This window comes from Canis lupus, chromosome 22, assembly GCF_048164855.1.
Source record: "Canis lupus baileyi chromosome 22, mCanLup2.hap1, whole genome shotgun sequence".
In the NCBI taxonomy this organism is placed as follows: Eukaryota; Metazoa; Chordata; class Mammalia; order Carnivora; family Canidae; genus Canis; species Canis lupus.
In genome coordinates this window covers 1679934-1694898 of record NC_132859.1, presented here as the reverse complement: position 1 = coordinate 1694898, position 14965 = coordinate 1679934, and the positions used below count along the sequence as shown (strand labels likewise).

The 14965-nt window shown below is 38.4% G+C and overlaps 1 protein-coding gene across 2 annotated transcripts in view; it reads right to left on the bottom strand.

Annotated features, from left to right (window-relative positions):
- The window catches only part of VEPH1 (ventricular zone expressed PH domain containing 1), a 222416-nt gene that overhangs the window by 97873 nt on the left and 109578 nt on the right, over window positions 1-14965 (bottom strand). For both annotated transcript variants that reach the window (XM_072792150.1, XM_072792149.1), the window contains exons 8-9: window positions 9901-10110; window positions 8705-9102 (exon numbers count right to left, since the gene is read on the bottom strand). In XM_072792150.1, coding sequence (XP_072648251.1) covers window positions 8705-9102; window positions 9901-10110 — 608 coding nt within the window. The remainder of the gene's footprint in view (window positions 1-8704; window positions 9103-9900; window positions 10111-14965) is intronic.

Sequence of the window (14965 nt, the reverse complement as noted above, 5' to 3'; positions counted from 1 at the left end):
ATATATATGTATAGCCGAGTCAGTACAGGCACAGTGCATTACTTTGCTAGTCTCGGTTGGTCAATTGCTGTCTGATAGATATCAATAAATCTAGGCAGACAGTAAGACAAGCTTCAAAAGTATTGAACAATCTGGCCTATTTTCTCCCAACAAAGTATTATAGGCTGATGGATACAGATATCTGGAGAAATGACAGGAAATTAACATGAAAGAGAAGTATTTTTTTTTAACTTTACATGAGAGATATAGAATTAGCTATAAAGTTGAGGCTGATGAAAAACTTGGCCAAATAACAAACATTTACATTTTTTCCAGCTCTGACACAGTATACACTTAGAATTAATTAATTCGTTTTAGAATTAATTAATTTAGAGCATAAAAGACTCTTTTAAAGGGCCTAAAAATGATCCAGCTGAGGGTTTTTTAAATCTCCTTAAACTGTGGGAATCCTTGGTTTAAATATCCCTCGGGAAGGCCACTGTGTAACAGGAGCTGTATCACAGTTGCTCTGTTTGCAGGAAAAGGAAACGAGGAAAGAGGGGGATCTGGGGCCCTTTGAAGGGACCCCTGGCAGTTTTCAGTGAGCACAGATTGAGAACCCATGACCCCATAATACGTAGGTGGTACAAGGAGATGACACGTCCTGTCTGAGGAATTGAAACCACCCAATAGTAGAATTGGGACTGAAACTCCATTCTATAAACTCCGGTTGGGCAGGATGCTGGGAGTCCGGAGTTATCACCCAGGTGCAAGCTAACAGCGTCTCTCTTTATTACGGAAGCCGAGCACTCTCGTTGCAAAATTCCAAACCTTGCAGAAATACATACAAGATTCCAAAATTCCAAACCTTGCAGAAATACATACAAAATTCCAAAATTCCAAACCTTGCAGAAATACATACAAAATTCCAAAATTCCAAACCTTGCAGAAATATTTACTTTAAAATTATGCAAGTTTCACCGTCACTCTCCACTTTTTCACCTCCATCCCCAATCAGATTCTTCAGAGAAAACTAGTGGCGATATTTTGATATGTGTCCTTCCAGAACCACCCCCTTTAATAGACACAGATGTGTAAATCCTGTTGTATCCTCGTTCTTCTTAGCCGGCTCTGTATTTCCTTTTACCATAGTACTTAACACTTGCCAACACCCCACATCATTTGTTTGTCCTTTCTATTATTTATTGTATGTTTTTCACTACTAGAGTCATCTCTGTCAACCTAAGGATTTTGCCTGTTTTGCTCACTGACATTTCTGAAGTTCCTAGAAGGATGCTGGCATGAGTGGGCACTCAAATATTTGTAGAATTAATGACAAATGAATAGTTAAAGGAAGAAGAGATAGAGCAAAAATGATTTTGGGGGCAGGTAGTGAGACTATCCTCTATGATTCTACAATGGTAGATACATCCAAATAATGTAATATTATTTATGCAAAAAAGAAATGAGCTATCAGGCCACCAAAGATGTAAAGGAAGCTTAAATGCAAGAAACCAATCTGAAAAGGCTACTTGGAAGGCAGGGGGCTTGGGGCACCTGGGTGGTTCAGTTGGTTAAGTGTCTGACTCTTGATTTAGACTCAAGTCACGATCTCAGGGTTGTAAGATTGAGACACACAACGGGCCTCCCACCACGAGGAGCCCCTTAAGCAATGAGCGCTGCACTCCGTGGGATTCTCTGCATGGGATTTTCTCTCCCTCTTTCTCTGTCACGCCCCTGCTCTCTCCCCCCCACCCCCTGCCTCTCTCTCACTCTCTCTCAAATAACTAAATAAATCTTTACAAAAAAAATAAATCTTTTACCAAAAAAAAAAAAGAAATTAAGAGGTTTGATATGAGAAGGAGAATCATACTCAGAGTCTCTGAAATGGCATTATGTCTCCCACATTTGGGGCTTATTTTAACAGTGGCGTAATATTTTAATGGCTGCTGGATAACCAATGCGAATATTTCATATGAAAAATGATGTCTCCCATCAAACAATTTATTTTTAAAAGTCCATTGAATTTTTTTTTCTTAAAAAAGGAAAAAAATGATTTTATGATTTTTTACTCGTCTCTGATATGGACAAGGACAAAAATGTGAGCAGAGAAAACAGAGGCATTTGGTGTCCTTCATGTAATTCTTTTTCACTTATTCTAAGTGGATCTGCCAACACATGACATGAGATTGTCTGCTTTAGGCCGACTTATCTGCCGTTTGTAAACACACAACTCTATGAAAATAGACTGTAACACAAATAAACACCTTCTAAATGATCACTACCGGGACTCCTGATGGCCAATTAGGTAACTGCCCGTATTTTTTGGAAACACACTTTAAAATCCCCCATTGTCTGAGGGTTTGATGGTTGTTGTAGATCAAACAAGAGGAAATTAATTTTTTTTTTTTTTGCCTTTTCCTATATCGTATCAAAACTCTTCACCAACCATATAATTTCCTTTCAGTTTCCTTGGCTACCGGCTCTTCATCATAAACAGAGCTCAGAAATAGGGATTTGCTCAGTTTTTAAATGAGATTTGATGATATCCAGGGAGCATTTTGTTTCCCTACAGGGCATATACTGCCTGCTTCATAATGGAAGCAACTGGAAAAATAACATTCGCTTCCTGAAATTTCGTTTGTGGCAAGCTAGCCTGGAATGGGCCCTTGTGCTGGTGGCCGTCCGTGGCTCGGGACCGTTTCGTACAGCACTGTATGCTTTGGAGTGAAGACAGGCCCCAAACAAAAAGAAGGGATGAGCATGAGCTGCACTAAAAACAGATTAAGAAATACTAACTACCGCTAGAAGAACACGATGCCGTATCTTTTTATTTTAAAAATAATACACTCGGACGAATATATTTAAGAACATGACATCTGCTACAGCAAACTACTTCTGCTCCTAAGCACTTCCTCCTCCTTTTCTCTTTCTGTGGCTACCTTTAGGGCAAGATAAGCCAAAATGAACTCCCACACGTTTTTGCTCCGTTACGAATTTACTTTTACTTCTCTTTATCTATTAGTAACGGCTCCTTACACCCATCCAAGGCGGGTACTATATTAGAGGAACTGGCCATTTCAAGGGTTTAGAGGACTCATTTGATTCACAAGCAGATACTCACTCCTGGATTTCCAAACAAAATGGCCCGAGTGTACGTGTGCTCACCAATTTTACATTGAACTGTTTCCTATTCGGATGGATATATTTCTCATTCACAGATATATATCAGATAAACCAACATGCAGGTAATCAGCACACCCTTTTATTCAATAGCATGGCCGGGGCATTTTTCTTTACCTATTTGAATGGTCAAAGAAAATAAGACTTTTTCTTTTTTCCTTTCTTTCCTTTTTTTTTTTTATTTTTTTTTAGAAGTAGTTTTTGAACATATAATTAAATGAGAAATAAAGTTATCTGGTGTTCTCTAATGGAACTTTGCAAACAGTTAAGTTGGGTATTTAAATGCGTCCCATCTTTACCAGTGATGTGGTTGCCTGCTGGGGACCTTGCAGCTACTCTGTTGGGGATGAACAAGGGCAAGTAACCTATGGTAACTCAATCGAAGAGTTTGGAAGAGATCGTTCCAAAAGAGTTTGGAGGTCTTCCTTCTATTTGTTTCATAATTAATTAAATGTTATTACTTAAATGTTTCTCATGGGACGTTGAGGATGACTGGAAGCAGGATACGAGTGGCAGGAGAACGTTAAGGGGAGAACCTGGCCACCCTTATACCTATCTTCTTATGACTAAAACCCACCCTGGAGAAATGGGAACTGCAGGTAGGTAATCCGTGATAGATTCCAGGGGCTCAGCCAGTTTAAGCATCTGCCTTTAGCTCAGGTCATAATCTCGGGGTCCTGGGATCAAGTTCACATCTGGATCCCTGCTCAGCAAGGGGGCCTGCCTCTCCCTCTCCCTCTGTCTCTCCCCTGCTTATGCTCCCTCTCTCCTTTTTCACTTGCTCTCTCAAATAAATAAATTAAAATATTTCAATAAAAAAAATTCCAAAGCACCAAGAAAAATTCTCTAGAATTTTTTCCTAACCAGGGTTCTTCACACAGGTTTTTCCACACCAGGGTTCTTTTTTTTTTTTTTTTTTTTTTAATTTGCCAGATATTCTTTTAATGAGAATTATAAAAGACCAAAAACATTTTTTGCAAACTGCCTTTTTTTAAACAAATGATTTGCTTTTGATTACAAATACTGTGTAAGACGATGCCTTCTTCTGCAAAACTAATAAATACAAGAACAAATTTTAAACATGTGATTTGTCCAAGATATTTCAAAGAAAGAAAAAAAGCCTGATTTTTTTTCAGTATTAAAAAAAAATCAGTATTCCCTAATCTTTCAAAGAATAAGTTTAAAGGTATGACTCAACTGGAGAAAGAGAGAGACAGACAGACAGAAACAGAGACCATCTTACAGCTGCTTTAAATAGCTTCTGATAATTCTTCTGCTGTTACCTTTCCTTTCTGGAACTTGTATCTTCTCAAAAGACTTGAATGTAAAATATTTCTAATGAACTGATTAATGGGGGAAAAGAAAATACGTATTGAACACATAATGTATAAACTTTACCATAAACAATTATGCATATCAAAAAGACACTAACTTCAAAAAGGTACAAAAAAAAGTGAGGAAAACCTTGAATTACAGAAAAGAAATCCAATTTATTTAATGAAAAACTAGAATTAATAAAAATTAGCAAATACACACAAAAAAAATATACACACACAGCAGCACTATGTATTGACTTACAAAGGGGAAAAGCAGTGGTCCAAGACCACTCAACATGGCTTGTCAGTTAAAAGAAAAAAAAAACCCACACACAGATACACACACGCGCGCACGCACACCAACACTTCACACAGGGACCCACTGGACCCTATCAATGAACTGAGGCACCAAGGAGTTCGTAGTATCTTCCTATTTGCTGTTTTTCCCACTGAGATTGTGTGGGAAAGTTTGAGGATTTTTCTCTGCCTCCAAATCTTAACTGTCCTCATGGATAAATGATCCTAATCCTATGACTGAAACAATCTATTTTTAGGGGGGGTGAACTTCCTCCAGAACCACTAAATGAATATTATCATCACCCCCCAGATCGGACCAACCGAGGAGAAAGAGGTAAGGACTGGCTTGGTCATTCCAACATGAGGTTGCAACATTTCAATAAGAAAACTTTATCTGTAATTAATTATGAAACAGCACCTACTCCTTGAAATTTTATAATTAACTTTTATTTTCGTATATTCTTATAACTGTTCAAGTTGAAAAACCACCTCATGTCGGTCTATTAGAGAAGAGACGACATTACCAGCTTTGAAATTAGCTTTCTGCAAGTCAGGCTTGCTGGTATGCTCTACAGATGGGATGTATTTTCACCCAATCGGGGAATACTTCAAAGCAAAGCAAAGCAGCATTGATGGGTTCTTGTAAGCTTTTATTTCATCCTTTATAGAACACTAGTGATGGGCCAGATTTTCAAGAATTTATTTCAATATCATGCATTTTTGGATTTTTTTTTTTTGATTTTTTTTTAAACCTCCAATCATATTGGTTCACATAGAGGAATTCCAGGGATTCAGGTATTTAAAATGCCCTTGGGCTGATGAACTGAATTCCTTCAGTCTTGTAAGTAAATACAATCCGGTAGTGATGTGAGAGCATCACTGACTGTAAATACCTAACTTTCCCTGCTTGGCTGACCTGTGCCCGGGCCAGAGGCCTAGAAGGCCCAGGGGAGAGTTATTGACTTGGGAATAACAGGCTCTTTCATACCCCAAATGACACTGCTGACCCAACCTCAGTAAGACCTGGGGTTTGACAATTTTTCTAGACATGATGATAGATCTGTGCTGCTGTATTTATACTCTCGCCTGTCCCCTCTGTGATTAATATCATGCAATAATAAGATGGCTGACTGAGGCTAAGAATGGCATTTGTGACCTTGATTCACCTCATCCTGAATTCTGCTGGGCTGTGACTAGTGAGGTTCCTGTTCTTTCAACATAGTTTATTACTAAAGTATTAGGTTGAACCCTACAAAAGTGATGTTTTTGTAGGTCAAAGTAGGGGGGGGTCAGTATTGGTTTTTTTTTTTTTCATACCTATAAAACGCTACCAAAAGAACTTCTTTTTTTTTGAATTTTTTTTCAGTATTGTTTTTTTTTTCATACCTATAAAACACTACCAAAAGAACTTCTTTAAAGGGTTGTTTTTACCATTTTCTTATGGTATAGACATCATGACATCAGTCTAAAATTATTCCTAATACTTCGTTGCTGCTGTTGTTGTGTCCTGCTATTTGTCTTTTTAACTCTAAATGTTGTGGAAGTGATTTTTATGTTTCTTCCCTTTGTTTCTCGATTATTTTTGCATAATTCAGCAAGGAAAACCAAATATGTCTTTTTTTTACACCACCAGCACATTCAACATAATATAGTTTCTAGGCCTAAATCTTTCTTCAATAAATTTTTAAGGAAAGAAATGCGATACTGTTGAGCTGAGTGATCTCGTGACAGCCAAGCAAAACTGTGTCAGCCAGATGACTGCTGGCATTCTCCTGAATGGTTTACACAATCTCTGGAATAATAACAACACGTCCCCTGCAGTCAGCGTGAGTCCTTTCTTGGTAGATGTATTCACAGTGAATCATATAAATCTTCAATCCCTCACACATATCTCTGTGCAAGGAATTTTCTGGGAACTTCCAGGAAATTATAAAAATGTGAATAAATTCCAAAATGTCAACTTAAAAAAATATATATACTCAGCTCTAGGTCACTCCTGGTAGGAAACATCAAAAGAAAGTATCTTTTGATTTTTGTTTTTAGTAAAGATGATGGATCCATTCAATATTTTGGAGGAAAAAATCCAAAGCACCCTCAAACCCCTCAAATAATTCAAGGCAATAAGAAATATCATGTGTTTTTGACAACTAGATGCTTGAAGTAACTGCAGGACCTCCACACATTTTCACAACATTAAAAGTCACTGCATAACACAACTTCAATGCTTTAAGCCACATTTAAAAAAGAAAACTATTCTAGCAGATGGAAGTATGGCTGACTTTATATTTGCTACAAACTTCCTCTTTTAAGCTGGGAAATTCGCTTAACCCCTTTTATATTAAATCCTCTAACCTGTGCATTAAATAGAGTATTAGTGAAACGGGAAATCATAAAGACTTTATGTTGAGTTTTATTGATTTTAGTTATTCCCAAATCTTGCTATACCTAATTATCTAAAACTTATGTTGAATATGAGCAATACCACTTTTATTGTCACCATCAAAAAAAGAGTTTTAAGAATCTTAATCAATGAATTAATGTAAACACCTCTGAAAATGTCAGATTCTAAAGATCCAGACAATATTTGTCATTACCAAATGCTTGAATCTCCCTTTCCCTTTGTTAGCACAATAGTCTTTCCTCTGCTTCAAAATGGGAGAAGGGGTAGTTAGTAGAGTATGGAAAAATAGGGCCTTCCTAGTACCGTCCACTTAGGGTTGACCGCCAGCTGGTGGATGAATATGAACTGGAATCATCATCTTTTCGCTGCGTTTCTTTCTGGAAGATACGCTGTCTAGCTTTTTCAATGTGGACGTAGCCAGTGAAGAGCTGTCGTGTCCAACAAGAGGGCTAAGGACCTTCATCTTAATCTCCAGGGAGTAGCATGACTGCTAACTGAGAGAGACTCTAGGAAAAGCCTAATTAGCCGATAATGCCTTCAAAGCATCCCAACCTGTTCAACCCACTCTCAGAGGATGAGCTTGCCCCAGGCACTCTTCCACCTTACTACCTGTGCCTCAGACCTACCTACCGTCTTTTCCAGGACCAGGGCACAAAACTTAAGAAGCACGAGAAAATTTAGTAGTCAAAATAAGTAATATTTTTCAAAAATCAAAATTAATACAAAAAGTTCACCATGAACAAAAGATCAAAATTGTAAACGGGAGACATGATCAACATTACTCCTTGCTCCTTTGCCTCTGCTCCAACATGGCTTCGCAAGACATACTGATCTTGTCTTTATGTCAAATTTTACCCAGTTTTTTGGCACCTTCTTCAATTGTGCACCTAAAGGAAGTCCTGGTTCCTGACCTCTCTTTCTTTGTTCTCTGTTTTCTGACTAGCTCACACCCTCACTGGTTCCTGACATATATCACCTCCCAATTCACTCTTTTCTTTCTGTTATCTTCAAGAGGCCAGGGATTGTGACTGTGTGAACCTCACAGAAAGCTGAATTTTTAGCACAGTGCCTGGCACACAGTCACTGCTTTATAAGTGCTGTTGAACGATTGGGAGAAAAATCTCTTGAAGCTCAATGCTGTGCATGGCTTCCTTCCATGGTTACGTGGTTAGAAAAATGTCACTGGCTGGACCCCTACACCAGAGCTTGCTTTAGGGAACACAGACCCTTTCTAGGATTTCCCTAAACACTAGGGACAGAAAGCCAGGAACAATATAAATTGAGGTTTAAGAAAAATCAGAGTTGGTGAACTTAAGTGCACCTCATGGATTCAAACAGAAATTAAAAAGATGATTGACTTATTAGGGGGAGAAAAAAGCAATTAAAATACTGTTAGGGTGTTTCAAGCAATCTATTTTGCAAAAAAATCCAGGGTATGGCAATTTTTATGATTTGAGCTTTTTTTTTTTTTTTTTTCTCCCCAGCAATGTCTGAAATTTCTCAAAGTTAGGGTATTCAGAGCACATACCTTCAATGGTACACTGATCAGGGACTGGAATCTTCTTTCCGATTTCCACAGCATATGCTTTTACCTTGCTGAAGTTTTCCTTTAAATGCAAGTAGAGCTTATCTTGGTATTCTACAGGACTTGCAGTTGTTTCTGGAGTTTCTTCCTGGCAGTTTTCTTTAACTGTTTCTGGCAAATTCTCTGATTCTGTGTACACAATAGTTGGGTGTGAAACTGTAGAGTTTCCCAGCTGCGATCTGTCAGAGTTTGCCTTAAAGGGTGACTTGTCATTTCCTTGGCTAAGTGGGTCTGTTTCTGAAACAAAGATGCTGGCTGGCACATCTTCACTCTCTACAACTTCTCCATCGTCTGAACTCAGGCTCTTTGTTAGCACGGTGTGCAAAGCCAAGCTCTTTGAACTGCAATACAAGCAAGAAGCCAAGACAGGTAAAGAGGTTGAGCTAGCATCCACTGAGAAGGAAAAGAAAGGATAATGATGGTGGGAAAAATTACTTCCTTTAGAGTGTGAAACCGAAAATTGGTGCTGTTAAGAGATTTGATAAAAACACAGACCAGAGACAAGTTATGTAATAAGCCAACGCTTTGAAGATCTAGGCCACCTCTAAAAACAGATTTAAAAATCAATTTCATGGCAAAACTAACTGGAAAATGGCAGACTTACATAGTTATATTCTTTTTTTTTTTTTTCCTATGTCTGCTTCTGCTTTTTCATCAGAAAATAAGAGAGGCTTTTGACAGTCATTCTCGATAGAGCACATTTATGTTTTAAAAAGTATTTTTAGGGCAGCCTGGGTGGCGCAGTGGTTTAGCGCCGCCTTCAGCCCAGGGCCTGATCCTGGAGACCCAGGATCGAGTCCCACATCGGGCTCCCTGCATGGAGCCTGCTTCTCCCTCTGCCTGTGCCTTTGCCTTTCTCTCTCTCTCTCTCTCATAAATATTTTTTAAAAAATTAAAAAATAAAAAAGTATTTTTAAAAAATAAGCAATAGGTTTGTTTTCCTTTTGTGTTCTCCTTTTAGCATAGCAAGCTTCTTTGGATAATGGACACATGGTGAATGCCATTTCATTCATGAAAAGATGGGGCTTTCGGTGCTATAGGAAAATATTTAAAAACCACCTCACAACAGTGTGATAATAAAACCAGTAGCAAACATGAAGTGCATACTTAAAAAAAAACCAGCCAAGGAAAATTTATACCTGTTAAATCTAATGTCTTTTCTTTCTTCCTTAGAAAACTGGCCCAAACTATATCTTCTGATAGAGCTAGGAGTATTGCTCTCAGCATTTATTTTGTCTTCAAAAGCCTGTATTTTAACTTGCAGCTTTTCATGGTCTTCATTTTCAGCCAAAGTGAGCTTGATTTCTTCCAGCTTCTCGGGGAATTCAACCTCAGTACTGGGTTTTTTCCTGAAGGAATAAAAATTGCATTAGATGGCAGTCACATATACCTGCAGAACAGTGTTACTGTCTATTTAACTGCTTCTTATTCAAAACAGAAAAATTTACCCAATAAATTTATTATTATTCACTTAGCAAATATTCCTTAAATAACTACAATGCACATAATTTTATTTTTTTAGATTTTATTTTTAAGTAATCTCTATACCCAATGTGGGGCTTGAACTCACAACCCCAAGATCAAGAGTTACAATGTTCCACCCACTAAGCCAGGTGTCCCCCAATTTTTTTTTTAAAGAAAATTATATTTGTTCTAGTTTCCAACATCTACATCATTTCTGTGGTAGGAAATGTGCTCATTGTGGCCACCATCACTGCCAGCCCGTCATGGAGGCCTCCCATGTACCTTTTCCTGGCCTATCTCTTCTTTACTGATGGTTGCTGTTCTTCTATAAATATTCCTAAACTGATTATAGATTTACTCTATGAAAGACCATCCTATTGAATGAGTATATGACCTGAATCTTTGGAGAACATTTCTTTGGAGCTGCTGACACCATCCTACCTAGTGTGATGGCCTCTGTTATGTGGCCATCTGCAAGCCGTTGCGTTATACAACCATCATGCACTGGCGGATGTGTGGCCTGCTAGTTGGAGTGGTGTGGGTGGGAGGCTTTCTTCATGCAACCACATAGATCCTCTTCAGTTCTGGTTATCCTTCTATAACCCTAACATCACAGATCACTCTATGTGTAATTTGAACCCTTTGCTCAATCTTGCCCGCACAGATACCCAACTCTTTGTTGCAGCCAACAGTGGATTGATCTATGTGCTAAACTTCCTTTTCTTTTAAAAAGATTTCATTATTTGAGTATAGTTGACACACCATGTACGTTAGTTTCAGGCGAACAACGGAAATTGTTTCTATAGCTTCTTCTGCCAGAAGTCTATAAACATTGGAGTGTGTGCCAAATTTACATTAGAAGGATTTTTTGAAGAATTCAGAGAATAAAAAGCAGTTTTTATGGTTATCTACTATATTCTTATCCAGTTCTACAAAAGCACAGCTTTCACATGAAATTCATGCCAGACATTTCTTAGAAAATTGTTAAGAGATAATTTGTGCTGAAATTGATAGAATAAGAACATTTCAAATGGGCTGTGTAAACTCATGGTTTTGTTAATTTTATGACAATCAGTGTGACTCTTTTATGTTATGAAATAAGAAAAATCTTTCTGAATTTTAATATGTTGGAGGAAAGAGATTTTCCATGAATGATATTAATAGTTCCAGCCATCTTTTTTACAGTAAAATTTATAAAGCACTTTGTGAGTCATTAAAATGATCTTCTTTAAGGCAGGGGTTGTTTGTGGAATAACTTTGGAACCCCTCTAAGGACTAACATAGGGCCTTAGATAGAGTAAGAGCCCACAGATACGCTGTAGAAATGGTTCACTGACGCTCACCGAATGCTATATGATTACAGAAAAATGTAGTGTGTGTTTATCTTCCTTCACCTGCCTGAGCCAGCCTAGAGCTACTTTAATTTTTATTTAACGATCACTATCAAGCATATCATATAGGGTCACTAATTCTTTCTTTATAAATACAGGGTTAATAATCCCTAGAAATTCATTCTTTAGATGGCTTAATGTTTCTGAAGTTTTGTCTATGTGTTATTTCCTCAGCCCTCTTTGCCATTTTTCCTAGAAGTTGATGAAAAGAGCCTCAAACATACAAAACAATCCTGGCTTTTTCAAACATATGGCTATTGTTCCCAAAGGGTCAAGGTAAACATGGCATTGTACATAGGTGAGAGTGAGAAAATACAATTTTGATTTTTTTCATGGCACTGCTTTTTAGGGAAAACTAACATGAAAGTGCTGGTGACAGTTTTGTTTTCAATTACATTCCAGCCATTCTGGGGCCATGTGTGTGGTGGGCACTGGGAAAGGTTGGTTGGCCGCTTTCCTGGCTGGCCTAGAGAGGGGTACTGGCTTTGAGGGAGGGCTTATAGTTTTCAGGCCCTCAGTTTTTAAAATTCCCATTAGTCCAGCCCACGGACAGACGTAAATAGTGCCATTGGGAAAGCAAGTAGATCATCCCATAAGTAACTAGGATATTGTTTATTATCTGATAAGCAATTGCTGAGAAAACTTAAATATATATTTATATAATTTTCATAGGCCTCCTATAGTTTTGCATACATAATGCAGAATTTATTATCCATGCCACGCTTCACTGAAATATACATGAGTAGATCTTCAGAATCAGTATATGGGAATAAAGGCTAATCATGAACATGTTTCCCTTTATGACACATATGATACTGGCTGCCCACAAACAGATGGGAGGTTTTGACATCTTCCAGCCAGATGATCTAAAAGCTGAACTTTTACTCCCACTACAAACAAAGATACTACTATCACTGGATGGTATTTTACAAACCATGATGATTATCAAGATCCAGCGAGACTTCTGGGGAAGATGGTGGAATAGGAAGATCCCAAGCTCACCTCGTCTCAAGGATACAATTAGGTAACACCCACATCAGCGTAAATAACCCAGAAAATGACCTGCATTTTGGCAGAACAGACTCTCCATAGCTAAATGTAGAGACGAGGCCACATTGAAGAGGGCGGGCAGGGTAGAGACATGATGGGAGCTAAATGGACCCATAGGACTATCCGTGGAAGAGGGAACACCATGGGCATGAAGGAAAGAAACAGACCCTTAAACCAGACAAATACCCTAGGCATGGGAAACCCATACACGTAAAATGAATCTCCATAATATCTGGCTTTGGAAACAACAAGGGACTAATTTCATGAGTTCTTACAATGGAGGCTTAAACCCTGAACTTTAAAAATCAGCAGGCTCCAATCTGGGAGAGCCAGAGGGCAAGAGGAAACTGAGTCCCTGCCCTTAAGGAGACAGAACAACAAACAGCTCTGCTACAACAAAGAAGTAGCAGGTACAGCATAGAAATAGTAGTTTGAAAAATGTTTGGTGTATTTAGGAAGACTTATTTATTAATCTCAGAGCATGTGGGGGAAGGGCAGACATGTTCCACAGACTTCTCCAGGAACAAAGGAGCTGACAACCACCATTTCCCTCCCATGGACCCCAGCCTAGACACACGGACACCTGTAAGAACCAGCAAAGCACAAACATTCCCCACGTAATTTGCTTACCGCATGCCCCATCCCCTCCTGTAGACATGCCCCCTCTAGTTCTGCTGCAGTTTTCTAAAGCAACTCAAGGTCTGCTCCCACAACACTCCTGCATGAACCATGCATGCTAACATCACAAGTTCCATCTTCACATTCTCCTGCAGACCTACCCACAATGGGCTGGGGGCAGACCTCTGGTCTGAATGCTAGCTGCCAATAAACCTTCTCAGGGGACAATACAGCAAAAGCACACTGCTGATCATTTCTACTGCATCTCTGGCAAACTCCTTGTCTGACTCAACTCAAGACTAAGGCAGACCCAAACTGACCAATAACAACAACACAGGGACCAAACGCTGCCCACAACAGGCAAAGAGAGGGATGAAAGCAAAAGTGGCTCAGACAAAATAGTAGGGAACTTGCAAAACACATAAGAGACACCACTGAATTAACAAATTCTGGTGAACAGAAGACATTGCACTGCAGGGCACTACACAACCTCTTTTTCATAAGGCCACTTTAAAGAGGAGGAAATGAGACTGACTTTCTTAACATATAGAAAAAGCACAGAAAGGGGCACCTGGGTGGCTCGATCAGTTAAGTGTCTAACTCTTGGTTTCAGCTCAAATCAAAATCTGATGGGTCATGAGATCGAGCCCCATACTGGGCTTCACACTCAGTGAGGAATCTGCTTGAAAGATTCTCTCCCTCTGCCCTCCCACTCACTCTCTCTCAAATAAAGAAAGCTTTAAAAAAAAGAAAATAAACACAGTTAGACAAAATGAGGAGACAGGGGAATATGTTCCCAATGAAGAACAGGACAAAATCACAGCAAGCAAGCTAAATGAGAGATGAGTAATATGTCTGATAGGGAATTTAAAGTAATAGTCATAAAGAAAGAAAAGAGTAGAGGACTCATTGAAACCCTTAACAAAGAGACAGAAAACATAAGAAAGAATCAGTCAGAGATGAAGAACTCAATAACTGAAAGTAAAAATATACTAGAGGGAATAAATAGTAGACTAGAAGAGCAGAAGAATGGATAGGCAACCTGGAGGACAGTGTAATGGAAAGCAACCAAGCTGAAGAGGAGAGAGAAGAAATGATAATAATAATTAATAATAATAATAATAATAATAATAATAAAAAGACTTAGAGAACTCTACAACACCATCAAGCATTGTAACATTCACATGATAGGGATACCAGAAGGAGAGGAGAGAGAAAAGGGGGCAGAAATTTTAAGAAATAATAGCTGAAAATTTCCCAATCTGAGGAAGGAAACAGAAATCCAGAACCAGTAGGCACAGAGAACTCCCAAGAAAATCAACCCAAGGAGTTCCACTCAAAGACATATGGTAATTTAAATGGCAAAATGTAGTGAAAAAGAATTTTAAAAGCAGCAAGAGGAAAGAAAACATTACATACAAGGGAAACTCTAGAAGGCTATCAGCTGATTTTTCAGCAGAAACTTTAAGGGCTAAAAGAAAGTGGCATAATATATTCAGAGTGTTGAAAGGAAAAAAAAAAAAAAAAAACAACTGAGAATACTCTATTCAGCAAGGCTATCATTTAGAATAGAAGGAGAGATAAAAGAGTTTCCCAAACAAAACCTAAAGGAATTCATGACCACTAAACTAGTCTGACAAAAAATGTTAAAGAGGACTCTTTGAATGGAAAGGAAAAGATA